The following is a 20421-nucleotide window of genomic DNA, read 5'->3' as shown; positions in this document are numbered from 1 at the left end:
TTGTGGGGCTAGGGGAGTTAGAGCCCTGTCTATGTACGTAGATAAGATGAGAGCACCCCTCCAGCTAGGATGGAGTCCGTCACTCATCAACAGGCCAGGCTTGGTCCTGTTTGTGGGTGAGTCCCAGAAAGAGGGCCAATTATCTACAAATTCTATCTTTTGGGAGGGGCAGAAAACAGTTTTCAACCAGCGATTGAGTTGTGAGACTGCTGTAGAGCTCATCACTCCCCCTAACTGGGAGGGGGCCAGAGGCAATTACTCGATGCCGACATCTTTCTAGCTGATTTACACGCTGAAGCTATGTTGCTCTTGGTGACCTCTGACTGTTTCATCCTAACATCGTTGGTGCCGACGTGGATAACATTATCCCTATACTCTCTACACTCACCAGTTTTAGCTTTAGCCAGCACCATCTTCAGATTAGCCTTAACGTCGGTAGCCCTGCCACCTGGTAAACAGTGTATGATCGCTGGATGATTCGTTTTAAGTCTAATACTGCGTGTAATGGAGTCGCCAATGACTAGGGTTTTCAATTTGTCAGAGCTAATGGTGGGAGGCTTCGGCGTCTAAGACCCCGTAACGGGAGGAGTAGAGACCAGAGAAGGCTCAGCCTCAGACTCCGACCCGCTGCTTAATGGGGAGAACCGGTTGAATGTTTCTGTCGGCTTATGAGCGACACCGTTTAAGCATTCCTTCAGCATTTCCTTCCAGGAGCCAAGTTGTCCGGCTGCGGGGACCGTGCGAGGGGATTTATACTACTATCTGTACTTACTGGTGGCACAGACTCCATTTCATCCTTTTCCTACACTTAAATTACCCTTGCCTAACGATTGCGTCTGAAGCTAGCAGCACAGCTATCTCGCAGTAAGGCGATCGTTCTCCTGTATATTATGAGTACAGCGACTGCAATTAGAAGTCATCATGTTAATGTTACTACTTAGCGTCGGGTGGTGGAGGTCCTGACATACCACATCTAGATAAAGCGTCCGGAGTGAAAAAGTTTAATGTAAAAATTTGAGCGAGGGTAAAACAAAATATATAAACGGTGTTTAGAAAGTAGAAACCGTAAAGTTGGCAGGTAGAAAAATAAGGTTAGCAACCAAACTCACAGCAGGATGTAAACAAGTCTACAAGTTGTGACATAAACTGAAATTATGCGAACTATTAGAATTTTAGCAACCAGGAAATGGTGGATTGATGTCTGCATAGTGCATCTTTAAGCTTGGGAAGCATAGAAATAGTACACATAGAACAGATCTACTGCTTCTTAGACTTGTGTTTAATGAGAATGGCAGATGTATAACTCAAATTTCTATGTGAATTTGGTCAGGTCGCCCCAAAAAGTTACACATTTCAGCTTTAAGGGTAAATCTATTTGATTCAATCTATTTGATTGGACCTGAATGCCAAGATATTCAGGAGATAAAGGTGCTCAAAGTTGACCCATTTTGCATACCCCACCATACCATTAGGCACCCGTCTTTGTCACTGGAAAGGATGAATGGTTGAGTTTATCATTAACAAGCAGAGTTGTCAAACTATTTTATAATATCTTGGGGGAACATGTTTAAATGAACATTTAATGTCATATATGTAAAAAAGTGTAAAGTCAGATTCTTTTCATATTCGCAGATGTAGCTTAGACCCTACTTCACATCATCTAAGGTTTCTGACACAACAAGCTCTTGACTACAGGGTATTATATAGAAAAATAATTAATAGAATGGGCCTATCCCTTCATACCACTGCAATTGAGCTGGTACACCATTGAAATGTAATTAAAATGTTAACTTCTAATTAATACCACAAAGATCGCCACCAGTCCACCTAACGCCGAATGTCAACTTAAATGTGTATTCTATTATTTATATTTCTATGATTTCAACAGGTTTCATATAGAGGCTTGATAGTATAATTTAAAAGAGCAGATATTCCCATTCATGTCCACATTCTCTGATGTGTAGATCTCCAACCATCTTTGTGGTACCATTTGAAAGTGGAAATTTCCATTTGATTCTCATTTTAGTACATTTATTAGCCAAAACACAACACCAACCCTGTATTCAAGAGCATGTTGTCTCAACCGATGGCGGGCACAACACACCAAAGCATCAGATGATCTAAAATAAGGTCTAAGCTACAATGTATGCCAAAAAAAATCTGAATTTACTCATTTTTAAATAATTGTTAACCTCTTTGGTAATGGTTAACCTGATAATGGTTAATGGTAAAAAAAAATGACAACAGTTTTTATTTAAAAAAAATAAAAAATTCTAATAGTTTGACAACCCTGTCTGTTAGCTTTGAAATGATGTCAATGTCAACCGTTTAGCTTTTCTAGTGATGAAGACATGGATGTCTCATGGTATGGTGGGATAGGCAAAACAGCTCAACTTTGAGCACCTTTATCACTTTAATGTTTTGGCATTCAGATCCAAAAAGTCACTTTCTGAACCCTTCTACAACGGGCAAATATGAATGGAAGGTTTAGTTCAGATCAAAAGGGGTGCTATCAAAAAGTGATTGATTTCAAAGGGATTTACCCTTAAATGACTTGTGTAGTTTGACTAATTTACCCAGAAGATGTTTCACAGAACACTGGGCGTATTCTTGTAGACCAGCTGGCCAGTGGTGCCCGAGCATAGTCGCTGTGTGTGTACGTGCATGTATGCGGGCGCATTTACAGTACGTTTGTACAGTATAGAATGTACGTGAACATGTATGTCTACAGTATCGGGTTTTCCTGTATTTCTTTAAGTAAGGCAGTGTGATCCGCTAAGCGTCAGTGACAGCTGATAGGGCACATTCAAACATACCACTACTTCCTCTGTGACGTAAAAGGATCTCATTGTCCACTAAAAGGGGAACTCTTTAAAAGGCCTTCTATTATTCTAGGAATGAAGAGGAGTAATTAAGCCATCCTACAAAAACTACCTTCAGAGTGAACAGAACTACTAGGGCGGAGTACTTGTTTCATTGTAACTAACACAAGGGAACAATACCAGCAGGAAACGTTTCTAAGAATGCCATCTGCAAACATGCATCAAATACTATACGTACTATATGTCAAATACTATGCATACTACATGTCAAACGATTTGGCGGCGTTCTGAGCAACAACCATGTCATTACGGTTTCTTAATGAAACCATATATAGTCTTATAAAATGTAGGTCTTATGTTCAAGGCTTTATTCAATAACCCAAGTCCAAACCAGAAGGAAACTATTTGGACCTCCTTCTGTGATTGTCTGTATATCAAATCAGGGTCTTAGTCTATATCCAAATGAAAACTATGTTAGCCCATTGAGCTAAAGCCTAGGCATTTATCTAGGGGAGCCAACACAGGACCTCAGGTCTTACATCACGTGAGAGAATATTAAATAGTGTTTTACAGTGCACACTACCAAATTAGGTCTTCTTGTTTGGTCATGAATATGTTTTTTTGAACCCCCACCACCCCCCAATATCTAACATGTTGATGTTGAATGAGAAGGGGATCATCAACTCCTACATCTGAGAGCAAAGAAATTGACATTGGTCCCCCTGCTAATATGTCACCTGTTTCTGTGAACGTGCAGGACAGTGACCAACATACACCAGATGATCAAAAGTATGTGGACACATGCTCGCCGAACATCTCATCCCAAAATCATGAGCATTAATATGGAGTTGATCTCCCCTCTGCTGCTATAACAGCCTCTCCTCTTTTGATGTTGGAACATTGCTGTGGGGGCTTGCTTCCATTCAGCCACAAGATCATTAATGAGGTCAGGCGTTCTATTTCATCCCAAAGGTGTTCGGTGGGGTTGAGGTCAGGGCTCTGTGCAGGCCAGTCAAGTTCTTCCACACTGATCTCGACAAACCATTTCTGTATGGACCTCGCTTTGTGCACAGGGGCATTGTCATGCTGAAACAGGAAAGGGCCTTCCCCAATCTGTTGCTACAAAGTTGGAAGCACAGAATCGTCTACAATGTATGCTGTAGTGTTAAGATATCCCTTCACTGGAACTAAGGGGCCTATCCGGAACCATGAAAAACTGCCCCAGACCATTATTCCTCCTCAACCAAACTTTATAGTTGGCACTGTGCATTTGGGCAGTTAGTGCTCTCTTGGCATCTGCCAAACCCAGATTCATCTGTCGGATTGGCAGATGGTGAAGCGTGATCCGTCACTCCAGGGAACGCGTTTCCTCTGCTCCAGAGTCCAATGGTGGGGAGCTTTAAACCACTCCCGCCGACCCTTGGCATTGCACATGGTGATCTTAGGCTTGTGTGCGGCTGCTCGGCCATGGAAACCCATTTCATGAAGCTCCTGACGAACAGTTATTGTGCTGACTTTACTCCCAGGAGCAGTTTGGAACTCGTAGTGAATGTTGCAGCCGAGGACAGATGATTTTTACGCACTTCAGCACTCGCCGGTCCTATTCTGTGAGCTTGTGTGGCCTACCACTTGGGTGCTGAGCCATTGTTTCTCTTAGACGCTTCCACTTCACAACAACAGCACTTACAGTTGACTGGGGCAGCTCTAGCAGGGCAGAAATGTGAACAACTGACTTGTTGGGAATGTGGCATCCTATGAAGGTTCCACGTTAAAAGTCATTTTACTGCCTATTTGTGTTTATGGAGATTGCATGGCTGTGTGCATGATTTTATACACCTGTCAGCAACGGTGTGGCTGAAATAGCCGAATCCACTCATTTGTAGGGGTGTCCACATACTTTTGTATATATAGTGTATTTGGACAGGAACCTCGGAGGGCTCCAAGCCTCCCCACCCCCGCCACGCGTGGCTGTGTCTCCTAAACAGCAAGCTACAAGTCGGGGAGACAAACGCTAGCGACTTGCGCCAACAAAACTGGGTGGGGGGTGTTTGCGTCTCAACAAAGCTCTAAGATGTTGACGCTAAAGGCCTCTGAGGAATGCAATCAACAGGCAAATAGCGGCATTATTAAAGTAACAATCTAGGACAAGGCTATTTCATTTGGTAATGTTCTAGGCTGTCAGCGCACCATGGCGCACCGGCACTTCTGGCACACTTGCATAACATTATTTACATTTGGGGACTATTGTTTGAAAACATGGATATTATTTGGATGACAATATAATACAATAAATGTCCCAAAACAAAGGAAGTCGTTCAGATAGTCATCACAGGACAATGTAACTTTATTTTCATTGTCATCAATTTAAAAAAAAAATCTCAGTTGTAGAAACACCTACCGGATAGCCCAGGGACAATCCATAAAAGAGCTTCGGGTTGCAATTAGTGGGCAATAGACTGGCCAATGTGCGAAACGGCGAGGATCCTGTGAGGGACTATGCAGATTCCGATATGGAGTTGCCACCCAGTGAGTAACTAGTAATGCTTTAGTTTTATTCTCCTGAAGTTTAATATTTTCATGGTTTGGCAAAGGACTACCTGAGTTGACGTTTTATAGCTCTTGTCTGTGTTGATGCGTAGGCCTGAAGAGCGTGCGCTCATCCCAGTCGGCTGTATGGCCTTATCGCTTTGCTGAGGGGAGGTAAATACACGTTTTAGTGACTTGCCAAAGCAGTGACGAAAAGCCTGATAGATCGTTGCTCCGGCGAGGAGGCTACTGTAGCCTATATTTGGCTCTGACTGGTAGACGCAGCTACAGCACTAAGCTCCTCACATTCAGCACCTGGAGAATGAGGACCAGTACACTGGGCATGGTTGGGAATTTTTAATGGACCGATGGCTTTTGCATGTTGAGGAGTGGGTGAACAGATGTTATTATTTCGCGCAATGTGTTTAAACGACACATCATTGCTTTGCGAATGTTCCACAATTCAAGTCGAGGTAAGACCGTTTTCTAATTACTTGGTATGCTATAAACGAAATAGGCTGCTATAGTCACATTTTCTGATACGACTAATAAGGAGGCTATACATATTATACAGCCCAAATAATGTGAAGCCTAAAAACTGTCGATGTGCCCTCGAGCAAGGAACGTAACCATAGTCACTCTGAATAAGAGCGTCTGCTAAATGTAAACATCAGCGTTTCAAACACGTTTTGATTTTGGCTTTCAAATTATGCTTTCATAAAGGAACTTTAATACAGTAAAAGCAGTTTATTTTCACATCCAGGTTTTGACAGAGAATGGGTCAACTACGTGCGTAAAGTCCCCTATATCAATAGTCTAGTGAGACGACGCATGGACGCGCAATATCTCCGCGGTTCCAGCTCAAATAGTTTGGGATTTTGTGTAGTTTTTTAAAATACATTTTATTGATTGATCGATTGATTTAACCAGAAGGTACTCATGGTTGACATATGTACAGTACGTTTTTACCCATGACCTTTCCATGAGTACCAACTCAGTGGCCTTGTGGTTAGTGTCATCTCTGAGATTAGATGGTTGAACTGATGGATTGGGGGTAAAGCCCTGCCCTGCGATAGACGGCTCAGTATCCTGTCCAGGGGGTATACTTGTACATCCAGCTGCCTCAAGCTACAGACAGCAACAGGAGAGGGTCTCCTGCCCTATGGGCCGTTCCGGCTCTGACAATGCTACTTCTTACTTATCATGAGTAAGGTGATGGATGTGTTTCCTGTTAGTTAACTGTAGCATGACTGCAATGTTGAGGCAGCAAGGAAGTGACATGCTTCCAGTTAATGCTGATTGATGTTAGAATGGGATGACTTTACATTTCTCAAAGGATGATTGAACAGAAAAAGGATTTCCACAGAGGAAGTTCAAGATTCCACCCTTTGACTTTGCATTGCATTGTGGATTCCTCACAGGAAATGATGTCATATCAGTATGACTGCTTGCTGATTACTCACAACTTTGCACTTTCAGTCTAAGAGTCAGGCTGGCAGTGTAGTAGGTTGTTATACATCATTTACCTGTCACTCTTCCCAATTGGATTGAAGTGTTGAGATCACCTTGAGAATGAACCAATGTCATGTAGAAGTAATTTGATTTATTAAATGTCAAGAGTAGGAATGAAATCGTCTCAAAAGAGAGCATCACTGACAGCTAGGTGACCTTTGAGAGATTCATCTGCCACTCTGTGTCTGGTGATTGCCAAGGTTTACCATCAGTGCACAGCGCAGAACTAGACCCTAGAATGGCAAAAAAATAGAAGTCAAATCTTGGAATTTGATGCTACTGGCATTGGCTCTGTTACCTTTCACTTTGATCAGCTTCCTGGACTCCAGAGTCCCTGTGCTCAGCACGTGACTGGCAGGCAGGCAGGCAGAGTAGTCTATGGGTCAGCATTGCAGAGTCAGTCAGTGAGGGAGTCTGGGAGTGAGTGAGTGCATAGGGAGGACACGCAATCAGTCTCACACGTAGGCCATGGCAAAGGTCGGAGGGTCACACTAATCAACTTGTTAAACATAGTGATTGAAAAGTGTGGAATTCAGACATTCAACCCTAGAGGAGGTCAGTTATGAGGTTGGCTATGCTGCTCTTTCCAAACCACCTACAACCTCTCAGACTGGAATGGGGTGTAAGGTTATATGAGTGTAATCCATACTTTTGTTTGTCTTGTCATTACATTGTGTCCCTAAGTACCACCCACGCACAAACACACACACTCAAACACACACACTGCTGCAGCTGGCCTAATTTCTTAGTCTCCAAAGGCCAGCGTGGGGTTCCAGTATGTGACACAGATAATCAAAATTACTTTAGAAGCATGCGACCATATCACCGCAGCCCGTGATTATAGCTGACTTAGTTATGACTAGGGTTGCAAAGCTACCGGTAGTTTACCAAAGTTATCAGAACCTTTAGTAGTTTTGGTAATTAACAGAAAATCTATGGCAATCTATTGTAACTTTGGTAGTTTATACTTGATTTACTTTTTTTTTTTTAATTCATATATAGCATTCATTTTTATATCAGACCATGTTTTCCATAAGTTTCTAATAGATGGACAATGTGGTTATTCATAAAACATATAAAAACACACTTTTATTTATAAAATAAATAAAAGTGTGTTTAAAAAAACAATACGCTGAAACCCTCATATTAAACACCAACGGTATTCACTAAGTTGATGGGATAATGTTTTATAGCTTTGTCATTCAAGTTGTTTGAAAATCATCTTATAAAATGATTCAACATACACTGAACAATAATATATATGCATCTTGTATAGTGTTGGACCCATGTTTAATGAGCTGAAATAAAATATTCCACACAACGCACAAAAAGGTATATTTCTCTAAAATGTTGTACACCATCCCTGTTGGTGAGCATTTCTCCTTTGCCAAGATAATCCATTCACCTGACAGGTGTGGCATATCACGAAGCTGATTAAACAGCATGATCATTACACAGGTGCACCTTGTGCTGGGGACAATAAAAGATAAACTGTGCGTTTTTGTCACACAACACAAAGTTTTGAGGGAGCACACAATTGGCTTGCTGACTGCAGGAATATCCACCAGAGCTGTTGCCAGAGAATTGAATGTTAATTTATCTACCATAAGCCGCCTCCAACATAGTTTTAGAGAATTTGGCAGTACGTCCAACCAGCCTCACACCTGCCGAACACGTGTATGGTGTCATGTGGGCGAGCGGCTTGCTGATGTCAACGTTGTGAACAAGTGCCCGGCCTTATGCACCGTCCCACGTCGCAAGGATCTGTACACAATTCCTGGAAGCTGAAAATGTCCACGTTTTTCCATGGCCTGCACACTCACTAGACATGTCATCCATTAAGCATGTATGGGATGCTCTGGATCGACGTGTACGCCAGCGTTTTCCAATTCCCGCCAATATCCAGTAACTTCGCACAGCCATTGAAGAGGAGTGGGACAACATTCCACAGGCCACAATCAACAGCCTGATCAAATCTATGCGAAGGAGAGGTGTCGCGCTGCATGAGGCAAATGGTGGTCACACCAGATACTGACTGGTTTTCTGATCCATACCCCTACCTCTTTTCTTTTAGGTCTCTGTGACCAAGAGATGCATATCTGTATTCCCAGTCATGTGAAATCCATAGATTGGGGCCTAATGAATTGATTTACATTGACTGATTTCCTGATATGAACTGTAACGCAGTAAAATTGTTGAAATGCTCATGGTGCGTTTATATTTTGTTCAGTGTATTTTATATGTGATGAGGCCAAACAAAGAACCAGAGACAATTACAGACATCCAATAGAGACACGAGATGTCTTGTGATAGATTACATAAATCCTTGAAAGATGCCAAAATTCTGGTAGTTTACTGGTAAATGTAGAAAGTTCCCAGTAATATACCCTCCCTAAGTATGACACAGGGGACAACACAGACAGACAACATAAAGGGGTTTTATGTACACAGGGTGAAGACCCAGAGAGAGGGTTAGGGTTAGAGGGGGCATTTCCTCTTTGACCCTTAAAAGGGATCTCTGTGAGTCCTCTTTGTCCTCCCCACAGCCAACATTGTTTTTAAAAACATCAATGGGCTAAGAAAATCTTTTGTTATCGGAGTTTAAAAAAAATCTTGGTTGATAAGCCAACTTTCTATGTTTAGACCACTAAAGGCTAAACCCAAATAATTGGCAAATATTTGACTCAACCTTGCAGAATCGATTTGGGGAAACGGCTGCGGAGGCTACCAGTGCTCAGCCTGACACGAGGCAGCCTTGGAGAGCTGTCTGTAATCTGTAGCATTTTACTGCGTCATACAGTCAGGCTGCAGTGAAAGAGCTCATTCACATGATGTCCATATTTGTATTTATTATGGATCCCCATTAGCTGTTGCTTTGGCAGCAGCTACTCTTCCTGGGGTCCAGCAAAATGAAGGCAGTTATATGACCTGAACAACTCCATTGAACTGTCATGTGTAACAGATAGGGTTTACCACAATTATTATGGAACAGTTTGCACTGAGAGGTGCGTGCAAGACTGAACACGTGGAAAGGCCGGGGATGTATTCATTCCCACGATTCTGTTGCTAAACATTTCTTAAACGTAAGCAAACAGAATGAAACGGGGAGGGACTTACCTGATTTGCCCAATACAAACTCTCATTTTTCTCTGTTGCTTCCAATTGGTTCTTAAACGGTAAACGATTTCCATAATGCATACATCACTGTTGAGACCATTTTTACCAGGCTGTCACTAGAAATACCACAAAACGCATACACTTTAAGAACACACATGAGCCAATATACGTGAAGCTCAGGAATACATAGACGGCAGATTTCCACAAAAGCACTGTTATGTGCTGTGTACAGTAGCATTGTGCTGGAATACTAGCCACTCTGTGTGTCCAGGACCATGTCTGATCTCATGTTCTGGATGACGGATCACAAGTAACCTTGATCCATTGCGTAAGCTTGCAGGTCAAGAATACCAAGTAACACCCAATTCAAACAGCTATTCTTCTACAGTGTAAATGAAATCATCTTGGCCTGAATAGAACAACACTAGTTTGTCTTGAGTGAAGAGGCAAGCAGTGGAGAACATAGTTACAGTAGTGTGCTGAAAGGCACAGCCCGTGCTACAGCAGCACGGTCAGAGCCAGAAAGAGCAGTTCAGACGTCAGAGTATGGGTTTGACTTAGGGGTAGCTCCTGTGACTGGGTGGTTAGTATGTTGCTCCTAGGTTCACAGGGGGTTTGCAAAGGACGAGGGGATGGGCTCAAAACATGGGGCAAGCAGATGGAGGAGGGGATGCTACAGAGGATGGGAGGCAGGGAAAAGGGATTCAACTTGGGACAGATGGATGTAAACAGAATTGGGAGAGACTAATAGAACCAGAGAGGTCTGGGTAGAGAGAGGATGACACCTACATGCATAGGCTAGCATACATAGCTCCAAGCCAATGGCATGTATTTCATGAGAGTTCAAAAGCCTGAACACAGCTATTCATTCATTGGCATATATATATGAAGAAAGACATTCTTTGCATCAGTATTAGTAGTTTTGGAGCTCCTTGTGTAGCGATGCAACATGCAATATGACTCCCTGCTAAAATACAGGTTAAATTATATCCAGAGTCCCTGTTGTGGTCAATACTAGTGCCAGAGCATGATTGCATTTGACTCACCCAAATACAGACATATGTAGTCTATATGTAATTAGTCAGCCTTGCTCAAATCCACCCCTACCCCTTTGATAACATGTTTTCCATATTGCTTATGGGTTAAGCTACAGATTGTTTAATTGGTTATGGCTGATAATGGTATAGAGTGTTGACAGTATGTTTGCTGAAGCCCCTCTGTGTGTGTGTGTGTGTGTGTGTGTGTGTGTGTGTGTGTGTGTAGGACTCTTTACGTTGCTGCTGATGCTGTTGGAGTGGACCAGACCAGGCCTACCGTCTCCCCTGCGGCCGATCTGTGACCTGCGGGTCCTAAAACACTTCATTGAAGAGGCCAGAGATGCCCAAGCAGCCATGGTGAGAGACACACCACATCCATGTCTGGTCTGGTCTGAGCCCTTATTAATAAATCGTCTAAAAGTAGGAGTGCTTATCTGAGATCACGCCCCCCTCCCCCCTTTTCAATTCTTTATAATCTTGTGGCTCAGACACACCAATAGCTGTTGCTGGCCGAGAGTACTCTGAATATCATTTGTGAACTGAGTGTGCACCGATTTTACATGTAGAGTCGCATGAAAAATAACGTCAGTCGGACCTCTACAGCAGGTGGTCCCTAAAACACGCGCGGACACTAGGCAGACGAACGCGAGATCCACATCCGGTGCGATTTGTGCGAGCTTTAAGAGGAAAACTGATCCTTGATCAGCATTCATATTCACCCTTTATGAATACGGGCCCTGGCCATGAACTGGTGCTATTTACAGTGATAGTCATAGTGTTAGTTCCATTTCATCTCACACATCTCTCATTTTCTCTCCATTTTTCCTTGCCCCGTTTCTTTTCTCCATCCGTCCCCCACTCCCTCCCTCAGCTGACTTGTAAAGAAGGATGTGGTCTTCCAGAGCCCGTCACTGTTCCCCAAACCAAAGTAGACTTCAGCATCTGGGAGAGGAAAAATGTAAGTAACAGCAGTCTGCCTCTCTCTCCAAGAAGAAGAACCAGTCTACCTAAGAATGTGCTCGACCGTAATCAGATCAGCAATATATCCTGTTAACTCAATGCAGAGCCACATAGAGAGAGTTTGGCCATTGAGGTTTCAACCTAAATCACATGGCTCTGGTCAACTGGGCAACTATGTCTCTCTCTGTGTGTTTTTGTAGGCACTGGAGCAAGCTCAGGAGGTACAGTCTGGCCTGTGGCTGTTAAACCAGGCCATTGGCTCGCTACGAGCCTCCGTCACCAACACAGCGTTGCAAAGCCACATAGACAACAGCCTCATAAACATCTTCAGAATAGGAAAGGTGCTGCACAGCCTCAACATCCAGGTGAGCCAGGTCAGGGAATCAAAGTGCAAGGGCTTGTGGAAGTTGCTATTGCAGACAAGCATAGTGACCATTCATTCCTATGCATTCCTATCTTAAGTTCACTTTGGGCCCTGTCCAGATGCATTCCTAGAGACACACAATGTTTAACCTGAATGACCCAGTTACTACTATTCCCACACGGTGGCTGGAGCTTGCTGCTGATGGTGGATAGTTGTGTCATGCTGACTGTACGCTCTTTGGGGAAAAAGGGTGTTATCTAGAGCCTAAAAGGGTTCTTCGGCTGTCCCCATAGGATAATTCTTTGAAGAACCTCTTTTGGTTCCAGGTAGAACTCTTTTGGGTTCCATGTACTGTAGAACCATTTCCACAGAGAGTTCCACATGGAATCGAAAAAGGGTTCTTACTGGAACCAAAAAGGGTTCTCCTATGGGGACAGCCCCAAAAAACTTTTGGAACCTGCTTTTCTAAGAGCGTAAGGGACTGTTAGGGAGAGAAATTCAGAGAATCCTCTCGGGGGCGGTGGTTCTTAGATAGTAGCAGAAATGACGACAACCACACTCACATCCACCAGTGAGGTGGGGCACTAACAGGCAGGCAGAGTTTACTGGGTACACGCCAAGGCCATGGAAAGACTAAATGAGCTCCAGTCATTCCATCTGTGCTTTCAGGCTCAAGGGTTACTGCAGAGCTTTCATAGTATAGACATCAAACAAACAGCTCCCTAGGCTTGTACCCTGGTGAAATACTGCTGATATTCCTTCATCATGGGGATATTGTTTTTAAATCTTTCCATCCAGTCTAGTGTCTAGTGTAGTGTGTCATTTTTTAAATATTGATTTCATGGTTGTGTTCATCAGGATACACCGTGGCGAAATGTTGTACAACGGAAAAAGAAAACAAGTGCATCTTGGACAAGTTCAGATGGAATCTCCCCGTTTCACGCCGTTTCAGACAGTTTTCTTCTGGTTTTTGCCAAGTGAACAAAACCCAGTAGGCTACTCCATTTTGTGTATGCTGACCAGGCTTGGGCGATATACCGTATCCTGGGGTATTTAGACATACCGACGGCGGGCTCCGGTAGTGCGTGTTATGTCACTGCTTATAACTAAATGAACTATCTAAGATATGCCAAATAAATGATATCCAACTCAGGGCTCCAGCTATGCATTTGGTTTGCTAACTTGCTAGCTAAGTGGCTAGATGGCAAGATCAAGGTTATTGGTTACAGCAGAGACCATCAATCCCCTCCTGGATTAAGATCCATGTTGCCTAAATACAATTTGTGTGTAAAAAAATTATATATCTATCTTTTAAGAAAGAGCACCCCTTGTGTGTACATCCGGTCATACCATATACCCCGGTATGGTACAGAAACGATATGATGGTAGGAACATCTAGATACCGTCCAACTCTAATACTGACATATTTCTTCTCCTGTCTTCCTGTCAGGAGTGCAACCCTCCAGCAGGAGGAGTGTCTGGAGGAGAGGAGACATGGCGGGTGTCGTCTGCTTCAGAGCTGCTTCAGGTCCACGTCAACTTCCTGCGAGGCAAGCTGCAGCTCTTGCTGTCCAACGCGCCCATCTGCCACTAGGGCGGCAGCTGATTGGGGCTCTCCGAGGCGGGGCCGAGTTGATTGGATCTTCCCGAGGCAGGGGGTGGGATCTGACACTATTGACCCTGCTTGTTGCCAGGTAGAACTCTAAAAGATGAGTGGGTGGACAAGATCTTCACAGGAGAGAATTAAGCTATATGGACAGAACAGTTCCTATTGGACTTTAAAAGGAAAAGAGCAGGTAGCACCTTGAACATGGAGATGAGGGAAGTATGTGGTTAAGAAATCACACACCGAAAAGGAATGGGGCCTACAGAATACACAGCTCCACAGCTCTTTAATGGGCACTCTTCAGCACTTTGTGTGTGTCTGTATGTCTTTTAGCATGAGTGTGATTCTGTGGCCCCTACTGCAATGGAATGTGACTTCTCATCGCCAAGCCTGCGTAATCGACGCAGATTGCACATGACGACACCTTGTTGGAGTTCTACTCAACTGTCATTGACTGCCAATCAAATACCAGAATGAGGGGGCCTAGCCTGTACCACAAACTCTTCAAACACCACCTGCCTCGTTCTTAACACAAAACACTTCTCCAACTGCTGTCTATCAGTGTCCTCATATGTATTATATATTGCTAATGTAATTACTTATTTATAGAGATTTATATTTTTACTTTTAAGCTCCAGTTACAGTCATGACTATAGTATTATGAGAGATATACTGTAACTAGGAGCTAGAGACCACAGTTGAGCTCTAACGATTGACCATAATTACTGTATACCACCACTGAACATTGTTGTTAAGATATTTGTACAAGTCAATATCCAACTGTTCACTGTCTGTTACCCTTTGTAGAAGAAATGATCTGTGTGTTTGTATGTACTGTATGTGTGAGAGAGTACCTGTTTGAATGAGTTTTATACAACTCCTTATAACCCTATTGAATGGACTAGAGGGGGGAAGAAACAGAAGGTTCAGTCGGTTGAAGGAGGAAAAGATTGAGCGGAAGAGGGAGAGGGGGCTTACGTGAGAACTCCGAAGCTATGCTGTGATTATCAGTGTCTGGTTTATGCACACCAGCACTCAAATAGAGCTTCGACGCAGATAGCATGACTGCCAGGAAAAATATTGATTGGTTCTCATGATGAACATCCTGCATGCCTCTCTCTCGCCTTCATTCAAGCAGCAGCCAATCAAGCGCAATCCTGGGAACCTTTGGAGTCGCTGACGTTGGGGATTCTTCCAATGTCGGGATTAGTGTTTTTCTCCTGTGTTTTGTTTCCCGTATTAAAAGTCTTGCAGATGTTTGTACATGTTTTTTCCTGTTTGTTTCAGATGTTTTGTCCCTTCTATTACACTGCCATTTGGTATTTAAATACAAAATATTATTCTTAGATTAAAAGGATGGATGAAAACAACGTAAGAGGAAGTTTGTCTGTGTGATAAGTGCCTCTCTTTTGAAGTCCAGATATATCTGGTGTTGAAAGAAGGCCTTGTTTTGGGGTTGCATACTTAGCAACAGTTCAAATGAAATCAGGTAGAAAACATGGGTATTGTTCAATTTCAAACTCAAATCACGGTTCAATAGTTTCACATACCTAAAACATGCATTGTGCAAATGAAGCATTCTATTGTTACCTAGTGGAAATTCACTGTTACTATGCCTGAAAAAATGACTGGATTATAGTTTTGCACTTTAATGTTTTATTAAATAAACCAGTACTTTTCTCAATCTATTTTATGGCACATAAAAAAAAACTAGATTGAAAATGTACAATAAATACTGTATATACATGTTCAAATACTGAAAAACAAAATGTGGCCAAAGTCAAATAAAAAAATAACGTTTATTGACTCTTCCACAGAGCTAGATTTCCATGTATGGAATCGGTAGGTAAAACATATGATTGGCATGTCTCATGCCCAGACTTAGTTTGTAAACTTCAATTTGACCAGAAATGACTGAAGTATTACTTATTTCCCATGGTCAAATAATATTCAGTGTTACCACAAGAAACAAAAAACGTGTAACAAATACATTTAATGAAAGATTCAAATCCACATCCTTTTCAGAGATTAAACATATTCCCACATGTGGAAGAGGTGTATTGTAGCTTGTATGAGTTGGTCTTAGTCTGGTCTGTCCCATTTCCTATTGGAGTTTGTTTCAGGCAGTAAGGGATTGTCTGGAAATGACGATGCCATGAAACAACACACTCTTGATACTGACAAATGCACTGCTCTGACTGACATCATGCATGACAAAATATGTAACAAAACTGAGAAAGAGATTCCAATAGTGGATAGATCATTATCCCTGCATCTAAACAACACTGACAGTCTTAGCCACTGCAGGTGGATGGAATAGGTGTACCCCTTATATGACTCGACTCCATCAGTAGGATATTACAGACAACACATCAATGGAGGTATTTAGCCATATCCAAGCTAGGGACGATAGTTGTGTTTCGGGTCACTGTGAGTCTGGGTAGAACACTTTGATATGAATAGCAGAGTTATTCCGGGAGCGCGCCATGGGTTCCCCCGCCTCGTCAGGATCCTCAGGCTCCATATCGTCCAGCAGCTCCACTGTAGACGTGTTGGCTGCCAGCTGTAGCGCCCCCTGGCTACTGGCCTGGAGCTGCAGGGCAATGTTGATGGCCCTGTTGATGGCCAGGCCCAGACCGTGGACACGAATCTCTCCGTGGCCTCCTCCTTCGAGCAGCTTTTGGCAGCGGGCCAACTGGGCCCGGAAGTCTGTCTTCATGTTGACGTACACGTCGTTGCGGTGCTTGGGCAGCTTCCTGGGGAGACGCTTGCGTAGGGTGTACTCTATGGGGTCCATCATCACCCCTGTGCCGCTGCCGTCGGCTGGGGGCATGATGATGCCAGGGGGTGTCTGGGGGATGGAGGCCGAGATAAGGCTGCGTGGTTCTGCCATTACAAGTGAGTCAGAGACAGGGAAGGGTGAGATGGCGCACTGCAGTAAAGCAAAAACAACAGGAAATGTCAATGACAAGAATGGACAACCAACACAAATTGTTATCCTTTATTTAACTAGGCAAGTCAGTTAAGAACAAATTCTTATTTACAATGACGGCCTACACAATCATCTTTCATACAGCACATATACTGCTTAGCCACACTACTGAAGGTTCAAATAATGTATATAATAGCAAAATAAAATAAATGAACACATAGCTATGCCACAGACGTCATGAAATACCACTACCGGGGGGAGGTCTATATGGATTTAAAGTTAGGTAGCTAGCTAGCTAGATTAGAATTTAATGTAATTTAGCCGCTACACTCTCTTTGCAAAAATGTGTCACTCCAAACCAATTTAGTTAACATTCTGACAATATTAGAAAGTGAAAGCAAATCCGACTGTACCTCCAACTACTGTTTGCAACCAAATTATTCTTATTTTTTGTCTATCGTGCTGGATGGAGACTTTCAACCTGACTATGAACGTCCGGAAACACAGAGGTGCCCCGGAAGTAATCATATGATAATGACAACGTTCTCCTCCAACAAGGAATTATTTTAAGTCATATTGCGCCACCCTTTGACTGCTCGAGAAATTAAAACAATGTTGCAGTCTGACCAGTGACTTTTCAAATCAAATGGTTCGACTGAATCGCCGCGATAGTATCTGTTACAAACTTGCAGGCGCTGCCCCCCCATGTAAACATTACACGTGCAGTATAGCCTAGGCAGCGGATAGTGCCGCAGATCTAACGTTCACTGTCAGCTGCCTAGGCTATGCACAGTGCGGTCTTTCGTATGTGGATCGATTACGGACCCACTACAACCACTTGCGAGCACTCAAAAGATGCATTATTAGCTTCAACCAAAATGCTAAGAATTATACATGCTGTGTATGCTAAGTTATACATGTTGTGCGAACGGGGTGATTAATCTTAAAGTAGTATACCGATATACCTAAACACTGGCCAACAACCACTAGTAACGCAAGTCAATGTAAAGTCACGTGGTGCGAATAGAACGGCCATCTTTCTCTGAAAACACAAACAACAAGAGTAGCGAGCCGACAAGACATCAACACGCAGTGACCGTAGGAGGGGGGAAATAATAAATACAATATTTTTAATCATTCACAAAATATTGAATGAATGAAGATTGTACACAAAAATAACGTATTTGAAAAATAATCAACATTGCTTCAGTAAGGTAAGCTATGGTTGTTATTGTCACAGCTAGCTAGTTTGCTAGCCACTTGATTTACCTGGCAAATCACTTAAATATGAGAGGGCACACGCAAACACGAGTCGAATGCCTAGCTAAATTCTCTTGTTTAAGAAGATAGGGCTGTGAACGAGCCGTTGTATAATGTTTATCGGTTACCATTGCTGTTTTATTGGTTTGTTTTGCTCAGGTTGTTGAAGGCCAAAGTAAGCAGCGAGGTAACGTTAGTTGTAGCTTGGGCGGCGGATTGGCGAGGGGGGAGCGCGATTAACACACGGCGGGCACTCCGCCCCTCTTCGCCATATCTCGTGTCATTTGAACCTTGGATGTAAACCCAAGGCCTTACACGGCTAAAGATACACATTGTAAGTGTTATGTAATCTAAATATGATTAGCTGGATAAATCAGTGTTCGTTACCCAGGTAGTTAAAATCGATTGTCCTGTTCATTTTCAAATGGCGTTTTTGACTCGAGCCTTGTTAGCGTTGCTACATGGCCCAACAACGCCGGTAATGATAGCTAACTAGTTGCTACTCGAATTCCAAACAAGCGGGATACTGTAGTACTCAATCAAGTAATTTACACAATGGTTAAACTTTAAGGAATACTATTTATAAATTATCTGACATTAAAGGCAGTAACAAGCTGATATTATCACTATATTTTGCTTAAAATAACACCGGAATCCTGCTAGGTAATTGTCGTTACAGAACCAACCAATCGGACACCGGTTGGCCATGTTGTTTACTGTAGGCTAATATTGGACGGATTCGATTATTCTGAGCCGCGGGGCACTAGTATACGGTCCGTGATTTGAACGGGCAAACGCGGTGTGGGTGGAGCGCCCTCTTAACTCAAACAGTGAGGGGGTTCGATTAATCTCGCCGGGGTGGCCGCGTATGCATATTTTGCATCGGCTAAAAGCTGATTAAGTTCGATTTGGAACCGGGCTGCCTCCTGGGCGTGAGCCAGGTGCCCATATCAAAGCCCATGGTGAAATCTGCTCAAAACGAAACCGACGTAATTAAGCGCGTGTGGTAATTAATATGATTCTGTGTTCATGTGCAAAAGTCCACCTATGCATAACTGGGCATCTCTAGGAAGAGGAGAAGCCATCAAATTAGAATCACCTGATAAGATTGCCATAGTCTGAGGGTTTAGCACAGTCTGAATTCTAATTCTACGGGGACAGCACTACAAGCCCATAGCCTAGGTGTCTGGCTGTTGGTTGGCTGTTTTTACCACAAAGCTTGGGGTTGGCATTCTGTTCCTTGAATATTGTTGTTGCCATTGTGTTTTCAGGTTCTGTCTCCAACTGGTGCAGGTTTTTTTGTAAGAGTGTGACATCATAATTGTATTAGTCGCTGGGGCTCAATTTCTGTGAAAATGGAACCCTTTTGACTAAGTTAGTTATTATTGACGGCAAAGGTCTTGCACTGTTGATTATTAATTTGTGTGAGGAAAAACATACACAAAGGAACACAGATGCATGCTCAGGGTGGAAGGCTAGAGTACAGTAGCTGGGGTGTACAGTAGCTGTGCATCGTTTTCCACAAGTTTGCCTACAACTCCCGCACCTGCGGAAAGTACCTAGATGTGCGTATGTTCTTCAGCTAGAGTACAGTAGCTATCATATTATACAGAAAAATAAATTATGAAAATTCCAAATCCTTTAAGAAGTTTACCAATCAACACCCGCTAAGCATTCCAAATCCTTTAAGAAGTTTACCAATCAACACTCGCTAAGCATTCCAAGGTGCTTTAAAAATGTTTTAAGTAGGGATGTAAGATATATCGGTGAACATATCAGAATTTTTCCGATGTTGCCCTACCGGAGTTACAGTGATAGCGTCACTGCTATTAGCTGCACGACATGCGTACTATGGAACGCTGTTTGGGTCTTAGCGTGTCGAAAAAGATACAGTAGCATTGTCAAAGCTGTACAAAAAAGTCAGCAAACACCAGCCACGAACTATGTGTTTACAATACTGCGTTGGTAATAAAGCATGATTTGTTCGACCGCAACTTCCGTGGTAGCTTGCTTTAGCTTGGTACCTAGCTAGCACCAATACAACCAGCCTGAAAACAATGACCAGTAAAAACTGCAGTCATTTTCATTATTCTTTGCAATGATTTAGGAATCCTTGTGAGTAAGTATTAGCTAGGTTGCCACTTGTTGTTCACCTATTGAAATTGAACTTCAGTTCATAAGCAGCCTGCTAGCTTCATCTGGCTAGTGAGGCTCGACCGGACCGGGTCATGTGTTGTGAAGCTAGCCACAATAAGGATTAGGCACAATAGTGGAATTTGCAGTTT

General features: G+C 42.9%; 3 protein-coding genes across 7 annotated transcripts in view; 2 read left to right on the top strand and 1 right to left on the bottom strand.

Moving 5' to 3' along the window:
- Window positions 1-5242: 5242 nt before the first annotated feature.
- Window positions 5243-15744, top strand: LOC112235267 (erythropoietin). Of its 2 annotated transcripts, none has more exons than XM_024403688.2 (5): window positions 5243-5348; window positions 11241-11371; window positions 11886-11972; window positions 12175-12339; window positions 13789-15744. In XM_024403688.2, exons 1-5 carry the CDS (start codon window positions 5333-5335, stop codon window positions 13930-13932), a joined length of 543 nt encoding a protein of 180 aa, XP_024259456.1. In that variant the 5' UTR covers window positions 5243-5332; the 3' UTR covers window positions 13933-15744. The 2 variants fall into 2 exon arrangements, with proteins under 2 accessions (XP_024259456.1, XP_024259455.1); XM_024403687.2 differs by lacking the exon at window positions 5243-5348 and adding an exon at window positions 5539-5821.
- A 174-nt stretch (window positions 15745-15918) lies between these two features.
- On the bottom strand, window positions 15919-18362 carry LOC112235266 (ribonuclease P protein subunit p20). 3 transcript variants are annotated; one of them, XM_024403685.2, is made up of 2 exons: window positions 18265-18362; window positions 15919-16876 (listed from the first exon to the last, which is right to left on the bottom strand). In XM_024403685.2, exons 1-2 carry the CDS (start codon window positions 18265-18267, stop codon window positions 16370-16372), a joined length of 510 nt encoding a protein of 169 aa, XP_024259453.1. In that variant the 5' UTR covers window positions 18268-18362; the 3' UTR covers window positions 15919-16369. The 3 variants fall into 3 exon arrangements, with proteins under 3 accessions (XP_024259453.1, XP_024259452.1, XP_024259454.1); XM_024403684.1 differs by lacking the exon at window positions 18265-18362 and adding an exon at window positions 17290-17419 and having other exon boundaries at window positions 15919-16830; XM_024403686.2 differs by lacking the exon at window positions 18265-18362 and adding an exon at window positions 17290-17388.
- Window positions 17760-20421, top strand: part of gigyf1a (GRB10 interacting GYF protein 1a) — a 32286-nt gene continuing 29624 nt past the window's right edge. For both annotated transcript variants that reach the window (XM_024403683.2, XM_024403682.2), the window contains exon 1: window positions 17760-18090. The gene's annotated coding sequence lies outside the window, so the exon portion shown is untranslated. The remainder of the gene's footprint in view (window positions 18091-20421) is intronic.

Source organism: Oncorhynchus tshawytscha, linkage group LG10, assembly GCF_018296145.1.
Source record: "Oncorhynchus tshawytscha isolate Ot180627B linkage group LG10, Otsh_v2.0, whole genome shotgun sequence".
Lineage (NCBI taxonomy): Eukaryota > Metazoa > Chordata > Actinopteri > Salmoniformes > Salmonidae > Oncorhynchus > Oncorhynchus tshawytscha.
The sequence above is the reverse complement of the archived record's forward strand: the minus strand, read 5'-3'. Positions and strand labels throughout refer to the sequence as shown.